The 16963-nt window shown below is 41.8% G+C and overlaps 1 protein-coding gene across 1 annotated transcript in view; it reads right to left on the reverse strand.

Moving 5' to 3' along the window:
* CNGA3 (cyclic nucleotide gated channel subunit alpha 3) overlaps positions 1-4101 on the reverse strand; it is a 29895-nt gene extending 25794 nt beyond the window's left edge. The window contains exon 1 of the mRNA XM_056127969.1: positions 3989-4101. Within this exon, the coding sequence (XP_055983944.1) occupies positions 3989-4089 (101 nt within the window). The 5' untranslated portion in view covers positions 4090-4101. The remainder of the gene's footprint in view (positions 1-3988) is intronic.
* Positions 4102-16963: the final 12862 nt, after the last annotated feature.

Below are 16963 nucleotides of genomic sequence, written 5' to 3' on the forward strand. Positions count from 1 at the left end.
ATCTACATAGTGGTCCTCCTATATGCGAGGAAACTGAGATGCAGAGAAATTAATTAACTTACCCAAGGGCACACAGCCACGTGGACAAACTGAGATTTGAATTCCATTCTATTCCAGTTTAAAGTCACATATATTCTATAAAGGTGCCTACTCTATTTTCACAGGAAGCAAACATTTAACAGGACATGAGCCCTGTGGTGTGCCTGACTCTGATCCACACAGATGCACCACGTGTACATCTTCTTCCAAGAAGAATCCCACAGAGGCACAGAAGTGATGATTTCCTGGCTTTTCTATTATTCTCTGTCTGATAAAAAAAACCACCTTCCACAGCTGCCAGATCAGTAGGAGAAGGAGGGGGGGGGACAAGGGAGTCTGTCTCTCCAGCCCTGGATCCCATCGGCTGGTGAAAGGGGACATGAGCATAATTAAGTGCTAGACTAGAAATCTTCCAGGACATGGACCTGGAAAATACCCAAAGATGCGGTGTTTTGTCATCCCCAGCCCCTTCCAGTAGCTCCTCTGGCATCAAGGAGCGGGCCCAGCATCTGGTCTCTGGTTTCTGTTTGTTATGATCCATCTGCATTAGCTGTAAGGCAATCAATGCCCAGGACAGCAGACTGGTGCACTCGCGAGGAGGGCAGAGTGCACCTCAGATTTCAAAGCAGGGCTGCTCCTAGGACTCCTGTGGGCTGAATCAAGGAAACCTGCCTGTAGGGGGAGGCAGCAGAGTGGCAAGCTAGGAGCCTGGGCTGACTATCTGACACCCTTCCTGCATGACGGAAGTCATCAAAAGGAAATCAGAGACCAATCATGGATTTCACATGGATTCAGATATCTCCTAGAGATTCAAGTCTAAAAGCACATTTAGACTGGAAGAACCTGGAGAACCTCATTCAGTGGAAGGAAATTCCTGGGGCTCATGGGGTCTTTTCTTTCCCGTGCATCTCTGATCTTGTGTCCTACTGCCCAAAGGACACGTCTTCCACATTCATGTCTTTCCTGGAGCTGTGGAGAGCTAGGATCCTCATTAAATGCCTAGGAATGGAGGAAGGCATTTAAATATCAAACTCAATTAGTTGTTCCCCATAGAAACTGACTGCTTAGCAGATAGGTGCCCTTCGCGGGTAGGGGGAAGCCTGGTGTGAGAGCAACCCGAGCCACTCCTGGTGGCATTTGGGAGGCCGTGTGTTGCAGGAGATTGGATCTGGAGTCCCAAGCATGACAGATATTACACCTCACCTCAGCTCTTGGAGTTGTCACCCCAGCCCCTAAAGTGCTATTTTAAGTCTGTAGGACTTAGGGAGAAACTGTTGGCAATCAGTGTAATAATGGAGCTCCAAATCTTCCAGGGAAATATGGAGGTAGGAACGATTGGGGTACCATGCAGCTGAATGCAGGGCCTGGACTGGTGGGGGGAGGGAGTCAGGACCTTGGTCTGTAGTTGGGATTCTAGATCCTGATCATGCCTGGAGGAAGAAGCCTCAGGAAATGGGAAATCAGCACAAACAAGAGCAGCTAGTACCACACAACTAAGCAACTGCTTTGAAATTCAGGACCATGTTTTGTGTGTGGCACTCGCTCTGCTGCTTGGTGGTAGGAAGGACTTTCAGGGTGTCCTGCAGGTAAGTTCTGTCTCTGAGAAAGGTCCTTCCAGAAGCGGAGCTGCTCATTGACTTGCATCTGGGGAGTAGCAAGTTTTCCTCTGGTGATGTTGGACCACGAGAATAAACAGCAGTGATCTTTTAGAAGGGTGGAGATTAGGACCCCTATTTATTGTCCTTCTCTTCCTAAGCCTTTAATAATTGGCATCCACAGCCCTTGGCCCTGTGGGACAGGGAGTACAAGTCCCAGCCATTCGTCAGTGTGGGGGCAGTGTGCTGGACCAGTTTACTTCGGTGATAATTGCTTCGAGATCCACTCGGGGAGCAGCATCAAGCAGCACCAAGAAGGTACATCTTCCACGGGATACAATACCCAATGCCCCCAAAACACCTAAAATAGCTAGACTGAAAGACTGCTCTGGGATGTGGAGTACCCTGAGTCCCAGCTGCCATTCTCTAGAGCAAGTTCTGAAGTCTTTCTCTGTCTGTTATCTTCAAAATACGCCAGACAGTCTTTAAAATTGTAGCCATGAAACAGATCTAAATAAATCAGAGAACTTCAAGACATTTTAATTTTGGGTATTTTCAGACATGGGCTTAACATTTTCATCCCAACGAACTGCCTCATCTTTTATCTCTTTTTACTGAGAAAATTATTCCAGTCATTTGAAAAGAAAACTAAAAGTGGGCTTCCAAAGGGGTGGTCAGCCCAGGGGTGGGGATGCCTGAGGTAGCAGGAAACACTTCCCTCTGAGGGAGCACTCAGCACAGACTGGGTGCCCAGCACCCTGATCTCTAAGAGATGAGACATCTGTTATCTCAGGATGCATATTTACACTCACTTCTCCTGAAAAAGTTCTAAAAGAATTGGCACTTTGAGGCACTTTGAACAACTCTGGTTGTTCAAATACTATTTCTCTGGTGGTTCAAATACCATTTCTCCCCTCCTAAAATAATAATATGAAACTTATTTTTTTTTCTGTTTAATTTTTGTTTGGAGGCTATACCTAGTGGTGCTCAGGGCTTACTACTTGCTCTGTGGTCAGGGGTCGCTCCTGGTGGATTTGGGGGTGTCTTACAGGATGCTAAGGATGGAACCGAGGTCAGCCAGGTGCAAGGTGAGTACCTTCCCCATTGTGCATTTCTCTGGACCTTACAGTTTAAAAAAATGTGCAACAGGTTTTCAAGTAATATCATTTCATTCAACATCATTTTGTGGTAACATTGATGAGAACATAAAGAAATAAAAAAGATCCTTAGTCATCCAGGACCACTAGGTTTATTGAACTGGGTTGGGTGGGGAGCCACACATGCCATGTCCATTTGCATCTTCTTATCCTACACTGATTTCATTTGAATCCCACAGATGAATTCGCTGAGTGTCTTCACAGACCCAGTGTGGGGTGTGTGAGGGTGCCTGACATGGAAGTGCTGTCCTGCATCCTGACTCCAGAATTCCCCCCCTCAGAAGCTTGGAGAGGACAGATCCCTCACTCAGCTTGATCTGGGGTAAGCAGGTAGAAAAAATAAAGAACAAACAACTACAGAAGGGTTTCCTATTAGAAGCTTAGGGGTCTATGATGCCACCATAGCCATGCCACTAGACTCCGTGCTAGGCTGTTTCACTCGGGGTACCCCAGAGGGGGGTGGGTGAGTGCCCTTCCCACCCCAATGGACCCAGCCCTGGCAGCCAAAAACTACTAGAACCCAACTGCCACCACACTCAAGGCCGTTCCCCACATGCTTGGGCCAAGCCTCACATATGAGTGAACATATTCCTGAACCAGTGACACATCCTAAGACACTCCCTACACATTCTACATAAGTACCACACCACATTTGATGGGGGTTCAAATAGTAGGCAACAAATTATAGAGGGAAATATATATGTATATATATGCACATATACATAGTTTCAGATATATATACACTAAAGCTCACATCACTCAACCTCTAACAACATGTTAGTGATATTCTAAAGAATATCTTAATGGCTCCTGCCAAAATAGAACAATCTTCACACTGTCTCCTCTATGAATACTTTTTTGTAGCATTTTCAGCGGTTTTCCATTACAGACAATACAAAATATATTATTTCTGTTGTTCTTTGGGACAGGGATTGGGGCTTGGAATGGAAATATCCCAAATTTGGTGGTGGGAAGATGTAATGGTGGTGGGATTAGTGTTTGAATATTAACTGTAATCAAATATTGTGAACTGCCTTGTAAAAAATTTTAAAGAAAAGAAGCTTAGGGGTCTCTTTTAGAAGTTCGGTCATGGTTATATCAAGTTACACATATGAATTGCTCATGGTCTTTCTCTGTGAGTATAGATCAGAATCAGGAATAACCTCTCACAAGTCTAAAAAGAGAAGTGTGTCTTACCTGTCAAGGCCATTTTCAAGGTGTTCAAGATCTCTGTCCTTGCTCCTTACATGAGGGTGGCTTAGGGAAGAGTGAGAGTATTGGGTGCTAATCTTGTCCATCTTCTAGCTCTGTCACAGACAGCCCAAGGTGCTACTGAAAGAAGGACAAAAGGCAGATGTGTCATCATAATGGGAGGTATCTTCAGATCTATTTTACTGCACATCGAGGAGACAGATACTTAGATGTACGGTCAGCTAATCTTTGATAAACAAGAAATGTTTATCAAGAAATATGAAATGAAGCAAGGAAATCATCTTCAACAAGTGGTGTTGGGAAAACTAGTTGGTGACATAAAAAAAAAGAACTCAGACCTCTTTCTGGCACAAAAGTTAAATTAAAATGGACTGAAGACCTTAATATCAGAACTGAATCTATAAGGCACATAGAGAAAAATATAGGCAGAACCACCTTCACCCCCACCCCCATGACATTGAAACTGGAGGCATCTTTAAGAATGAAATGCCACTGACCATGCAAGTAGAAGCAAAGACAAACAAATGGGGCTACATCAAATTAAGAAGGAAAAGGAAAATAAGGGAGGGAGAGAGAGAGAGAGAGAGAGCGAGAGAGAGAAAGAGAGAGAGAGAGAGAGAGAGAGAGAGAGAGAGAGAGAGAGAGAGAGAAGAAAAGTATGTGCCATAGAGGCAGGCTTCGGGGTCAGGGTAGAGGGTAGGAGAGAGAGAAACTGGGGACACAGGTGGCAGGAATTGTGCACTGGTGAAAGGATGGATGTTGAAACATTATATGACTGATACTCATGGTGATTAAATTAAAAATTTAATTATGAAAAAGTAAAATAGAAGAACAAAAAATAATTAAACTTCTGCTTCTCAAAGGAAACAATAACCAGAATATAAAGACAGCCAATAGACTGGCAGAAATATTTTTCCCCACTACTATCTGATAAAAGAATAATACAAGATATATAAAGCACTGGTAGAACTCTACAAGTAAAACCCCTTCAACCCAATAAAAAAATAAGGATAAGAGAGTAACAGAAATTTCATCAAAGAAACACAAATGGCCAAGATGCATATAAAAAAATCTCTATTTAAGTAATCATTAGAAAAATGCAAATAAAAAATGAGATATTGGGGCTGGAGCAATAGCACAGCTGGTAGGGTGTTTGCCTTGCATGTGGCAGACCCAGGTTCGATTCCCAGCATCCCATATGGTCCCCCGAGCACTGCCAGGAGAGATTTCTGAGTGCATGAACCAGGAGTAACTGCAAAAAAAAAAAAAAAAAGAGATATCATCTCAAACCAGGGACTGGCATTCATCAAAAAGAACAACTATCACTGTTGATAAGGAGTGGGGAAAATGCACCCTCATTCACTACTAGTGGGACTGTTGACTGGTCCAGCTTCTTTGGAAGACAATATGGACATTCCTCTAAAAACCTGGAATTGAGATTCCATACAACCTAGAAATTCCACTCCTGGGACTATATCCCAAGGGCCAAGAGTACAATGCAGTAAAGTCATCTGCACATGTTCACTGCAGCAGTATTCAAAATAGCTAATATCTGGAAACAATCCAAGTGTCCAAAAACAGATGACTGTATAAAGAAATTATGGTACATATACACACTGGACTACTGCTTGGCAGTAAGGAAAAAGATGAAGTCATGAAATGTGGTGCTACATGGATGGATCTGGAGAGTATCATGTTGAGTGAAGTCAATATCTATGATGATCAGAAAATAGGATTTTTAATATTTACATTCAGAAGCAATCATTTGAAAAATCAGGATTGGGAAATGGGCACTGGTGGAGGGATGGGTATTTGATCATTGTATAATTGAAACCCAAGCACAAAAATTTGTAAGTCTACAACTGTACCTCATGGTGTCTCACTAATAAAAATTTTTTAAAAATCAGGATTGTTCAATTGCAAAGATTACTAAAGTCAATCTCTCTCAGCTTGGATATTAAACTGTTATTGGTTAAAGGATAATTAGAAAGTGAATGACATATATTATTGCCCACTTATAAACGTTGTAATTCTAAGACCTTGAAGGATTATCAGATGAGACTCACAAATGAATCTTGGAACCAAGCAGCTCACTGCATAGATGTTTCCAGACCTTGTGCCAGGCTGATTTCACCGGGGTGCCTCAGCAGGAGCAGGTGTCCCCTCTCTGCCTGCTCCAAAAGAACCCCGGCGGCCACAAACCTCCAGAACCCAATCACCACCAATCTTATGGCAAATCTTCACAGGCTCATCCTGGGCCCCCCATGCAAGAGAATAAATCCGCTGAAAAACCCAGGTATGTGGGACTGAAAACACCAAGCCTCAGGGGGTCAGGACTGGGCCGCCCCTTCCCATCTCCCAGCCCTTCTGGTGTTCTGGCTGTCACACCCACAAACTGCCTCTGGGTGCCATCTAAGCACATTGATGGTTGTGATCTAGAGATTCACAAATGAATCTTGGAACCGAGCAACTCACTGCAGAGATGTTTCCAGACCCCAGTTATTTAAAATTTTAGAATTCCAGGAGAGCATGGCAACTCCTGAAGATGCGCAACATCTCATACTTTATTTTTTTTCCTACTTTTTTGTTGAGTCACTGTGAGACAGAGCCTTACAGACATCTCATACTATTTTTAACAAAGCAATACAAAATAGCATCTCCCTGTGAGGTAGGCTTGAGTAGTGGTGGGAAAATTCGAAATAATGGTGGTGGGATTGGTGTTGAAATATTGAATGTAATCAATTATTGTGAACAACTTTATGAAATAAAATTTAAAAATTAATAGAAAAGTTTATCAGATGATTTTACCCTCAAGTGGAATATGAATAACTAAAGCAAATGAACTGACAAGAGACAACAAAACTAACTTCTAGACTCTGAAAAGTCTTATGTAACTAGAAGGAAAGAGGAGGGGAAAGGAGGAGAATGAGCAAAGAGAGGTCATTTTACTTGTGGAATGGCACTGGAACATTGATGGTGGAATTATAAACCAAACAAGTCAGTGAAAACAGAAGGACTACTTCTTTGGGTGGTTTTTAGCAACCATTAGTGATCATTGCTGATATATCAATCAAAATTGAAAATTGATGATATTCAATTAATCATTTTATTGATTAGTGGACGTTTTCTTTGAGACGGGAGGTTGGGTCTACCTGGACAGTACTCAGGTGACTATATGTGGTCCCCAGATAGGGTTGTTGTTACAGCCACATGCAAGACAAATATGAATGATCTCTCTAACCCTTGAAATTTTAAAATAAAATTTTACTTACCATTGACCTGCTCAGTGGTAAGTTCTTACATAAAGGCAATATAAGCACTTAGTTCTTGCTCTTCAAAGTTAATCCTATGTCCTTCAAGAGCAACCAGTGCTGGCATGGATTCAGGGAGAAAAGGACTCTCATTCATTGTTGGTGGGAATGCCAACTGGTCCAGCTTTTTGGGAAAAAAATATGGGCATTCCTCAAAAAACTAGAAATAGAGTTTTAATATGACCCAGCTATTCCACTTCTGGGAATATACACCAAGAGGGAAAAAACACACAGCAGAAAAACATCTGCCCTTCGATGTTCATTGCAGCACTATTCACAATCGCCAGAATCTGGAAACTACCCGAATGCCCAAGAACAGATGACTGGATAAAGAAACTATGGTATGTCCACTCCTGGGAATATATCCCAGAGAGGCAAAGAAGTATAGTTGAAGTGACATCATCACTTGTTTGTTCATTGCAGCACTTTTTACAATAGCCAGAATCTGGAAAAAAACCTGAGTGCCTGAGAACAGATGACTGGTTAAAGAAACTTTGGTACATCTACACAATGGAGTACTATGTAGCTGTTATAAAAGATGAAATCATGAAATTTACATACAAGTGGTACTACATGGAAAGTATCATGCTATGCGAAATGAGTCAGAAAGAGAGGGACAGACATAGAAAGATTGCATTCATCTGGGGGAACATAAAGTAACAAAATAGGAGACTAACACCCAAGAATAGCTGAGATAAGTACCAGGAGGCTTACTCCATGACTTGGAGGCCAGCCACACATGCTAGGGTAAAAGGCAGCTCAGAGAGGGAAGGGAGCACCAAATAAAGGGTGTTGGGAGGATCCTCCCAGGATGGGAGATGCATGCTGAGAGTAGACTATAGACTGAACATGATTGCCACTCAATGCCTCTTTTGCAAACCACAGCACCCAAAAGGAGAGAGAGAACAAAAGGAAATGCCCTGCCACAGAGGCAGGGTAGAATGGGGGGATAGGGGGTGGGAGGGATAATGGGATCCGTGGTGGTGGAAAATGGGCACTGGTGGAGGGATGGGTACTTGATCATTGTATAATTGAAACCCAAGCACAAAAATCTGTAAGTCTACAACTGTACCTCATGGTGTTTCACTAATAAAAATTTAAAAAAAGAAAGAAACTATGGTATGTCTACACAATGGAATACTACCCAGTCACCAGGAAAAATGAAGTTATGAAATTTGCTTACAAATGGATGCACATGGAAAGTATGATGAGTGAAATGAGTCAGAAGGAGAGGGATAGACATAGATGGTTGTACTCACTTGTGCGATATAAAGAAACATAGTATGAGACTAATACTAAAGGACAATAGAAACATGGGCCAAGAGGATTGGTCCATGGTTGGAAGTTTGCCTCAACTGCTGGTAAGAAAATATTTGAGAACAAGAAGGGAACATCATGACAATGATGGTTGAAAATGACCAGTCTGGATAAGAACTTCATACTGAAAGTAAGTAAAAGAACAAACAAAGATGATAACCTCTCAGTACCTGTGTTGTAAACCATAACGCCCAAATGGAGAGAGTGAGTAAATGAGAGAGAGAGAGAGAGAGAGAGAGAGAGAGAGAGAGAGAGAGAAGGAAAGTGGTGGACAGATAGGTGCTGGATCATTGTATGACTGAAACCCAATTATGAACAGTTTTGTAATGGTCTATCTCAAGGATATTCAATGAATAAATTAAAAAAATTTAAAAGTAATGTGGAAAATAAAAAAAGGAGAAAAAAATAAAAGCAATATGGATTTCATGCCCAATTCAATCAGCTTAATCAATGACTGAATAACTAACAGTACTCCTACATTTAAAAAAAGTGCCTACCATAGAGGCAGATTTTATGTGTTTGTATGTGTGTGTGTGTGTGTGTGTGTGTTGGGTCTGGGAGTGGAGGCTGGTGGTGGGAGGGAAACAGGCGACATTGGTGGTGGAAAATGTTCACTGGTGGAAGCATGGGTGTTGGAACACTGTGTGACTGAAACCCAGTCACATACAGCTTTGTAACTGTGCATCTCATCACCGGTGATTCAAGGAAAAAAAATATTCTAAGTAATATTCTAAGTTCTTTAGTGACTTACCAACCACCTTGTTTCCAACAGCTGTTAGTCACCAGAGCTCTGGGAAAACTAAAAATGAGATTTTGAAAGCACAAAGATCTTGAGGCTCATCTGAAAATAAAGGCTACTATCCACTTCCCCAAGTGAGAGGAACATGTATATCCATTATTTGCTAATCTCTAGGAGCCTCAAGAGATAACAGTGATGCTGATTTTGCAGATGAGAAAATATAGGCTTGGGTTTGTCTGGCCCTGAAGTCCACAAATCTGTGGTTTGTTTTGTTTATCACACTCCCTGTAAGATCTTATAAATGTACAAATACAAATATAATTTTAAAGCACAGAAGGGAAATGCAGGCTGTGAACTACAAACCTGACTTTGAAGTGTCTCCCAGATGGATCTGAGAGGCTTGTGAACATCATTTTAATGAATATACCTTTTTGAGGGCTTGACTGGGGAACTGAGGAAGATCACATCAGTTTAGACAATTCCATTTCCTTTGAAATTTAACTTAATCCAATGTATGTTCTTCCTCCCAATACACTTATGACTCCTTTCGCACTGGGCATTATATTCTAGTCCTTCAGATTATGAAGGGGGAGAGAGGTGCTGAGAGATAGAGGTAGGATGGGTGGGGGGACAAATGTGTAAGGGGGTGAATAATTATACTTCAGGGATCAGAGATCTATGGAGATATAAGTGAGGAACAATCACAATATCTAATTAACATTATGTGATCTTGATCTTGTGTTATAGTATTATGATGCCTTTTTTAATTTTTAAAATTGAAAAATTTGTTTTATTTGATTGGGTGGAGGGAAGGGTGGGGGGTCGGGGCTAGCAGTACTAGCAGTACTTGGGCACTTCTCCTGACTGTGTGCTCAGAAGTGGCTATAGGCTCCAGGTGGTGCTCAGGAGACCACACAGTTCTGGAGATTAAACAAGACTTGGCTGTGTTCAAGGAACCATTTTAACTATTGCACTGTCTTTCTTACCCTATGGTTCCTTCTTAAAATTAAAGTCCACCCCCAGCAGTGCCCACTGGTCACCAGAACCACACCTATGTGCTGGGGCTTGGGAAGGGGGAGGAGGAAAGGGCAGGGGCATTCGATACCGAGGATGGAACTCAGGGACTTGCATGTGTGAAGATGTGCTCTGCACGTGTGCTCTCTCTCTGGTCCACACCATACCGTCTGTGCGCTGCTGTATTTCTTTAACTTTTCCCTCATGTTTGACCTTGTGGAGAAAGGGGAAATCTCCTTCTACCTCTCTGGGTGGTTTTTAAACTCATGGGGCAATCAAATATGAGACTCATTTGCAAGAGAAAAGAACAAATTTAATGAAATACACACCAAGATGTTCATCTAAAGTAAATGGGGGCACAATGAGGGTACACTCTAAGAGCTAAGAAACAATTAAGAACGGGTGCTCTGCAACAGCTTGTTTGCCCTGCCTTATAGAGAGGTTTCTCTGATAAAAAGACCCTTCCTCCCTCTGGGAAGAAAGATGGCAGCCGCTTCGGAGCTTTATGGAAAGCCAGGTATGAGCCAGTCGTGTAGGGGCGACTGAAACCTCATGGGAAGGGGGTGTTCCGGGCTTGTCCTTCACACCCTACCAAGATCACGAATTGCCCCCCACGAGCGGCTCTCCGGCACGTCCATGGCTCCAGAGCCACAGAAACCAATCTCATAATTATCTGACTCTCAGCAGAAATACTTCCACACTTAATAAGTAAAATACCAGAAATCCAAAAATCGTGCGGCCGCTATTGCGGTCACGCGACATCATTTGATTCTTGTAACCAGCTGTAGAAAAAAAATTATTTCACAAAGCTTTTTCAGCATGTCTGACTTGGGGGTGTAAACTCTAAATAATAATGGTGCATCTTTTGTTGAAACAATGAATCTAATCAAAGTAGATAGAGTGTTAACTAGAATTCATCTGCCTCACAGGCATTGAGGGGGCTGGGAGGGGGGTTTATTGGGGTTCTTGGCGGTGAAAAATAAGTATTGGTGAAGGGGTAAAAAAAGACCCTTCCTTCCTTGCTTTCTTTCCTTCTCCCTCTTTCTCTCCCCTTCCTTCCCTCTTTCTTTCTTTCTTTCTTTCTTTCTTTCTTTCTTTCTTTCTTTCTTTCTTTCTTTTTCTTTCTTCCTCTCTTCCCCCATTCCTCCCTCCCTCCCTTCTTCCCTCTCTCCCTTCCTTCCTTCCTTTCATTCTTTTTTCTTCTTTGCTTCCTTCTTTTTCTTTTTTTAATTCCTTTTCCTCTTTTCTTTTCGCTCTTTCCTTCCTCCCTCCTTCCCTCCCTCACTCCCTCCCTCCCTCCCTTCTACCCTTCCTTTTTGGGCTAAATCTTCCATGCTTAGGGGTCATTACTGGCTCTGAGCTCATGAATAAGTCTTGGTGGGTTTCAGAGACCATATGGGATGCTAGGGATTTAACCTGGGTTGGCTGTGTGCAAGGCAAAGGCCCTGCCTGCGGTATTATCATTCTGATTATTAGTAAAGTAAAAGTAAAGGCCCTCCTGTTGATCATCGATTTGCTCGAGCGGGCCCAGTAACGTCTCCATTGGAGACTTTGTTGTTACTGTGTCTGGCATATCGAATACTCTCGGTAGCTTGCCGGGCTCTCCGAGAGGGGCGGAGAAATCGAACTTGGGTCGGCCATGTTGGCTGCGTGCAAGGCAGACGCCCTACCCGCTGTGCTATCGCTCCAGCCCAAAGGTTATTTCTGGCAAAAATCCATATTCTGTAACTTTTTATTTTAGGTTGGTTAAGGAAGTGAAATGCTAAAGTGACATATTTTGGTGGGGGTCGGGGCTGTTCTGAACATATTAAAGAGACCTAGACACCTAAATAGGTCTGAGTACAACACAGCTCACTCCCATTCCAGTTATTACTGTACTTTTCTTAGTCCTTTATTAACTTTAAAAGACTTGAAAGCAAAAAAAATTTCCTTTTACTAAAAAAAATTGGTTCTTTAAATTCACAATATACACTCAGGCGTGACATAAATGGAAGAGGGCATAAGAGGAATAGGTAATCACAGTGATGACATTGGAAATAATAGGATTTTACTAAGCAAAGCCCCTGTGTATGGTGAGTTGTAAATGTTGTGGGTGGATAGTAACTCACTGGATTTTCACAATACTCCTATTGATGAGTCAAATGGGACATTTCTGTCCTACTTCAACATTGGTGGAGAATTATGAGGAAGAGAGCAAGTATGTGGCAAAAGTGGGCAAAACATGTGAAGATCCTTTACCAAAAATAGATGTTTTTCTGAAAAAATTCTTAATCCCAACTCATGACGACTAACTCTTTACACTAAAAACTTATTGCCAGAGCTGGGGCAATAGTAAAGGTAAAGGTAAAGGCCCTCCCGTTGATCATCGATTTGCTCGAGCGGGCCCAGTAACGTCTCCATGGGAGACTTTGTTGTTACTGTGTCTGGCATATCAAATACTCTCGGTAGCTTGCCGGGGCAATAGTACAACGAACAATTTGTCTTGAATGCAGCTAACCTAGGTTTTATCCCAGGCATCCCATATAGTCTCCTGAGCACCACCAGGAGTGATTTCTGAGTGCAGAGCCAGGAATATCTCTTGAGCATCTCTGAGTATGACAGAAAAACAAAAAAAAATTTAAAAATGTTGTCAAGGCCCTGTAATTTTCTTAAATCTTGAAAACCAGTTTTAGAAGGAGCCGGAGCCAAGTGATGGAGGACGTCAGTTACACAAAATCAGAAGCTATATCCAGTGCAAGAACTGCCTCTTAATTCATCAAGTGAAGTATCTGTGTTCTGGCATCATTTGTTTGGAAGACTACCTTTGTTCTACAGCCTTTGTGCCCACATTTGCTGTCTCTGTGGATCTGCATCCACAACTTTATATCTGGTTCTTTGCCTGCTCCATACTCCAGAAAAGCCCTTACAACAACTAGTGGTGGTGAGAAATTATTGGGCCTTAAACCAAAATCAGAAAATAGTCTGATCAAGAAGGCATTGAGAGTAGCCTCATAATCCAGATTAAATCTCAAAATCACAAACCAGAAACAGCAAAAAGTCCTTTGGGAGAGCACTTTCAGAGAAGGGAAAGAGCAACACTCAACTTGATCCTTCAGAGAGGGAGTGAGCTACAGAGATTCACCGTTGTAGCTCAGTAGACACAATGGGGAAACCACGTAGAAGCCCACCAAGCTCAGTCAGTGAGGTAAATGGTATGTCTAGCCCCTTGGATGACTTTATAGTCTCTATTAAGAGGATAGTTGATGACCTCAAAGAAGCAATGGCTATCATACAAGAATGTATGATAGCAGAAATTAAAAAAAAAAAACTACAATCAGAAATGAGTGAAATTACCAGTGTGGTTGGTAAAGAGAAAGGCTCATTTGAAGGCATCAGCAGCAGAGTAACAATAGCTGAGGAAAGAATAGATAAGTTCCAAGATGATGTATGGAAAGTCTCTAGACAAGAAAAGAAGTTGGAAGAAGGGCTGGGAAAAAGTAAACGCAGCTCAGAATAATGTGGGCTGATTTCAGGAGAAACAATATAAGAATCATTGGAGTTCCTGAGGAACAGGAATGTGAATTTGATAAAAAAAAATACTAGTTAAAAATATCATATTGGGGTATACTGGAGTTCTTGGTGGTGAAAAATGAGTGCTGGTGAAGGGAAAGGTGTTTGATCATTGTATGACCGAGACTTAAACCTGAAAACTTTGTAACTTTTCTCACAGTGATTCAATAAATAGATATAAGAAGAAAATAAATAAATAAAATTATTAAAAAAAGGTAAGGTGAAGTTCATGCCCAATTCAATCAGCTAATCAGTGGCTGAATAAATAGCAGTACTCCTATATAAAAAATATATCATAGATAATAATATCCCAGAGTTGAAGATTGCATGCACACAGATTCAAGAGGCCTGAAGAATCCCAGCCAAAATAAACCCAAATAGAAAAACTCCAAGGCACGTTGTAATCAAAATGACAACATCCATTGACAGAGACAGGATACTGAATGCAGCAAGATCAAGGAAGGAACTTACATACAAAGGAACTCCCATAAGATTCACAGCAGATCTAGCAAATGAAACTTTAGAGGCTAGAAAAGAATGGTGGGAGATAGTAGAAAAGCTCAAGAAAATTAATGCCTCACCAAGAATACTCTTTTCAGCTAGACTGTCATTAATATTTGAAGGAAAGATAGAAAGTTTCTTCAACAAAGATCAACTTAGGGAATTCAAAGCCTCGAAACCCACCTTGCGAGAAACATTGATGGAGCTTCTTTAAAAGACAAACAAAAATGCAGAAACATACATTACTCCTACAAAGCAATGACAATAAATTCTTTTATCTCAATAATCTCAACAACAATGCCTGAAGTCACTAAGAGACACAACTGGCAGAATGGATCAGCAAACTGAACCCTTCTTACAACTGTCTACAAGAGACATATCTGAATTGTTAGGATAAATGGGGGCTCAAAGTCAAAGGTTGGAGGACTGATCTCAGAGAGACACTGGCAGCTAAGTTATTCCAGGTAGTCCTTGCTGCCACCGAGCATGTATCTCTGTAGCCTTAGTGAGGACTGGGTATAGACCAAGCCCTCCACCCTTGCTGCTGCCAGAAAAATGGTCTAGCTTCTGGACTGATTGGGGAGAGACACCAGAGAGAAACTGACAGCTGATAATGCCAGCTCCAATGCTCCTGAAACTCTGGCCTTGCAATATCTCCAAATTTCAAAGAGCTGATAGCCCAGTAGAAGCACAGACAATTAGATGGGAAAATTGAATTGAAGCCCACTAAGCTCACTGAGTGCAAACAATAACACGGGAAGCTCAAGTCACACCTAACAGCACAGTAAATCCTCAGACCATGATTTTAGCAACACTATAACAAGATAAAAGTTGTAACAAGCAATACAAGTAAATTATTTTGTGCCTGCTTAGGGAGTGTGCTTTGGGTGGTAGGCAGTAACCGGGATATTGGTGGAGGGAGGGGCATATTGGTGGTAGGACTTGTCTTGGAGTATTGAATACCTGAAACCAACTACATTATTAAACAGCGTTGTAAATCACAGTGTTTAAATTAAGTTTCATTCAAGGAAAATAAAAAAGAAAACCAGTTTTAGTTAAATTTGGTTTTTGCAATTAAACATGGGAGCCAGCTTCTTACCACTATTTCAGGTCATCAGAAACATTAACATGATCATTTTTCAAGCCCTGAATGTAGTTCAGCAGAAAGAGAGGTACTGATTGGATACCCCCTCTCACCCACTGGGGCCTTTCTGAGTTAGCATTGTTCTTGGTTCTGACTTCTACTCAGTCATTGGTTGACAGACACAGTTATTAAGGCAGCAAGTGTGGACACAAAAATCACATGTAACACACTGAAACCCCATGCAGAGGGAAATACAGAGCAAGTGAGTGGAATCACAGATATCTCAGATCTGTGGCAAGGTTGTTATTGAATTAAATTTGCATGTCCAGAAACTCCTTCCTTCCTTCCTTCCTTCCTTCCTTCCTTCCTTCCTTCCTTCCTTCCTTCCTTCCTTCCTTCCTTCCTTCCTCCCTCCCTCCCTTCCTTCCTTCCTTCCTCTCCAGCAGTTCTCTGGTTGTTACTCATGGTTCCTTGTTTGAGGGTCATCCTGCCGGTGCTTAGGGGATTATGCGGTACCAAAGATCAAAGGAGCCTCCTGCATGCAAAGCATATGCTCAGACCTTGGAACTATTGATATTGTTGTCAATTTTTTTCCAGCCTTGTTATGCAAACTCCTCCCACCTCCATGGGGGTACTACAGTTTAAAATGCGATGATCTGGGGGACTAAAGACATAGTACAGAGGGTAAGAAACTTGTCTTGCATGTGGCACTGTATTTGGTTCCCAGAGTGCCACTAAGAATGATCCCTGACCACAGAGCCAGGAATAGGCCCTGAGTACTGCTGGATGTGACCCCAAAAAAAGAAGGAAGGAAGGAAGGAAGGAAGGAAGGAAGGAAGGAAGGAAGGAAGGAAGGAAGGAAGGAAAAAGGGTGGGAGGGAGGGAGGGAGGGAGGAAGGAAGGTTGTTTCCAAAAAAGTCTTCTAATTGTTTTTGTTTTCTTCCCCCAATACAGCTGAATCCTCTAGGGTAGAAATGAAAAATACCCACAGTTTCACTCAATCTGTGTACCAGTCTTCAGAGAAAACACAAGGAACACAATAGACATTGCTATACTCAATGTCAAGAGGTATGTTTTCAAAGTGTTCTTAAAAACCTTGAGTAAAATAACTTTCATCTGGGACAGATGGTATTGAAAAGGCAATATTGGCAATAGTGAACCTCATATTAAGGGAAAGGAGAGCTGGAGTTTCTTTCCAGCTTAGTCTGCAACTTCAGCAAAGTGACCCAGACTGCAGTTTCTTCCTCCAGAGATGGGAAGAAACAATGCCAATCAAATCTTTCATAGCAAACCAATGTACAGAATATTCGTTCGTGATATTTTTGGAAGTATTTGATAAAGATAGTCAATATGATGCAAGTTATTTTGACCAGGACATTCAATATATTAGAACTTGGTACAAGATATGTCATTGTCTTCTCTATTGGGTTTAAAAAACATATGAA

The sequence above is a fragment of the Sorex fumeus genome, unplaced genomic scaffold, assembly GCF_029834395.1.
Source record: "Sorex fumeus unplaced genomic scaffold, SorFum_2.1 ptg000006l, whole genome shotgun sequence".
Classification (NCBI taxonomy): domain Eukaryota; kingdom Metazoa; phylum Chordata; class Mammalia; order Eulipotyphla; family Soricidae; genus Sorex; species Sorex fumeus.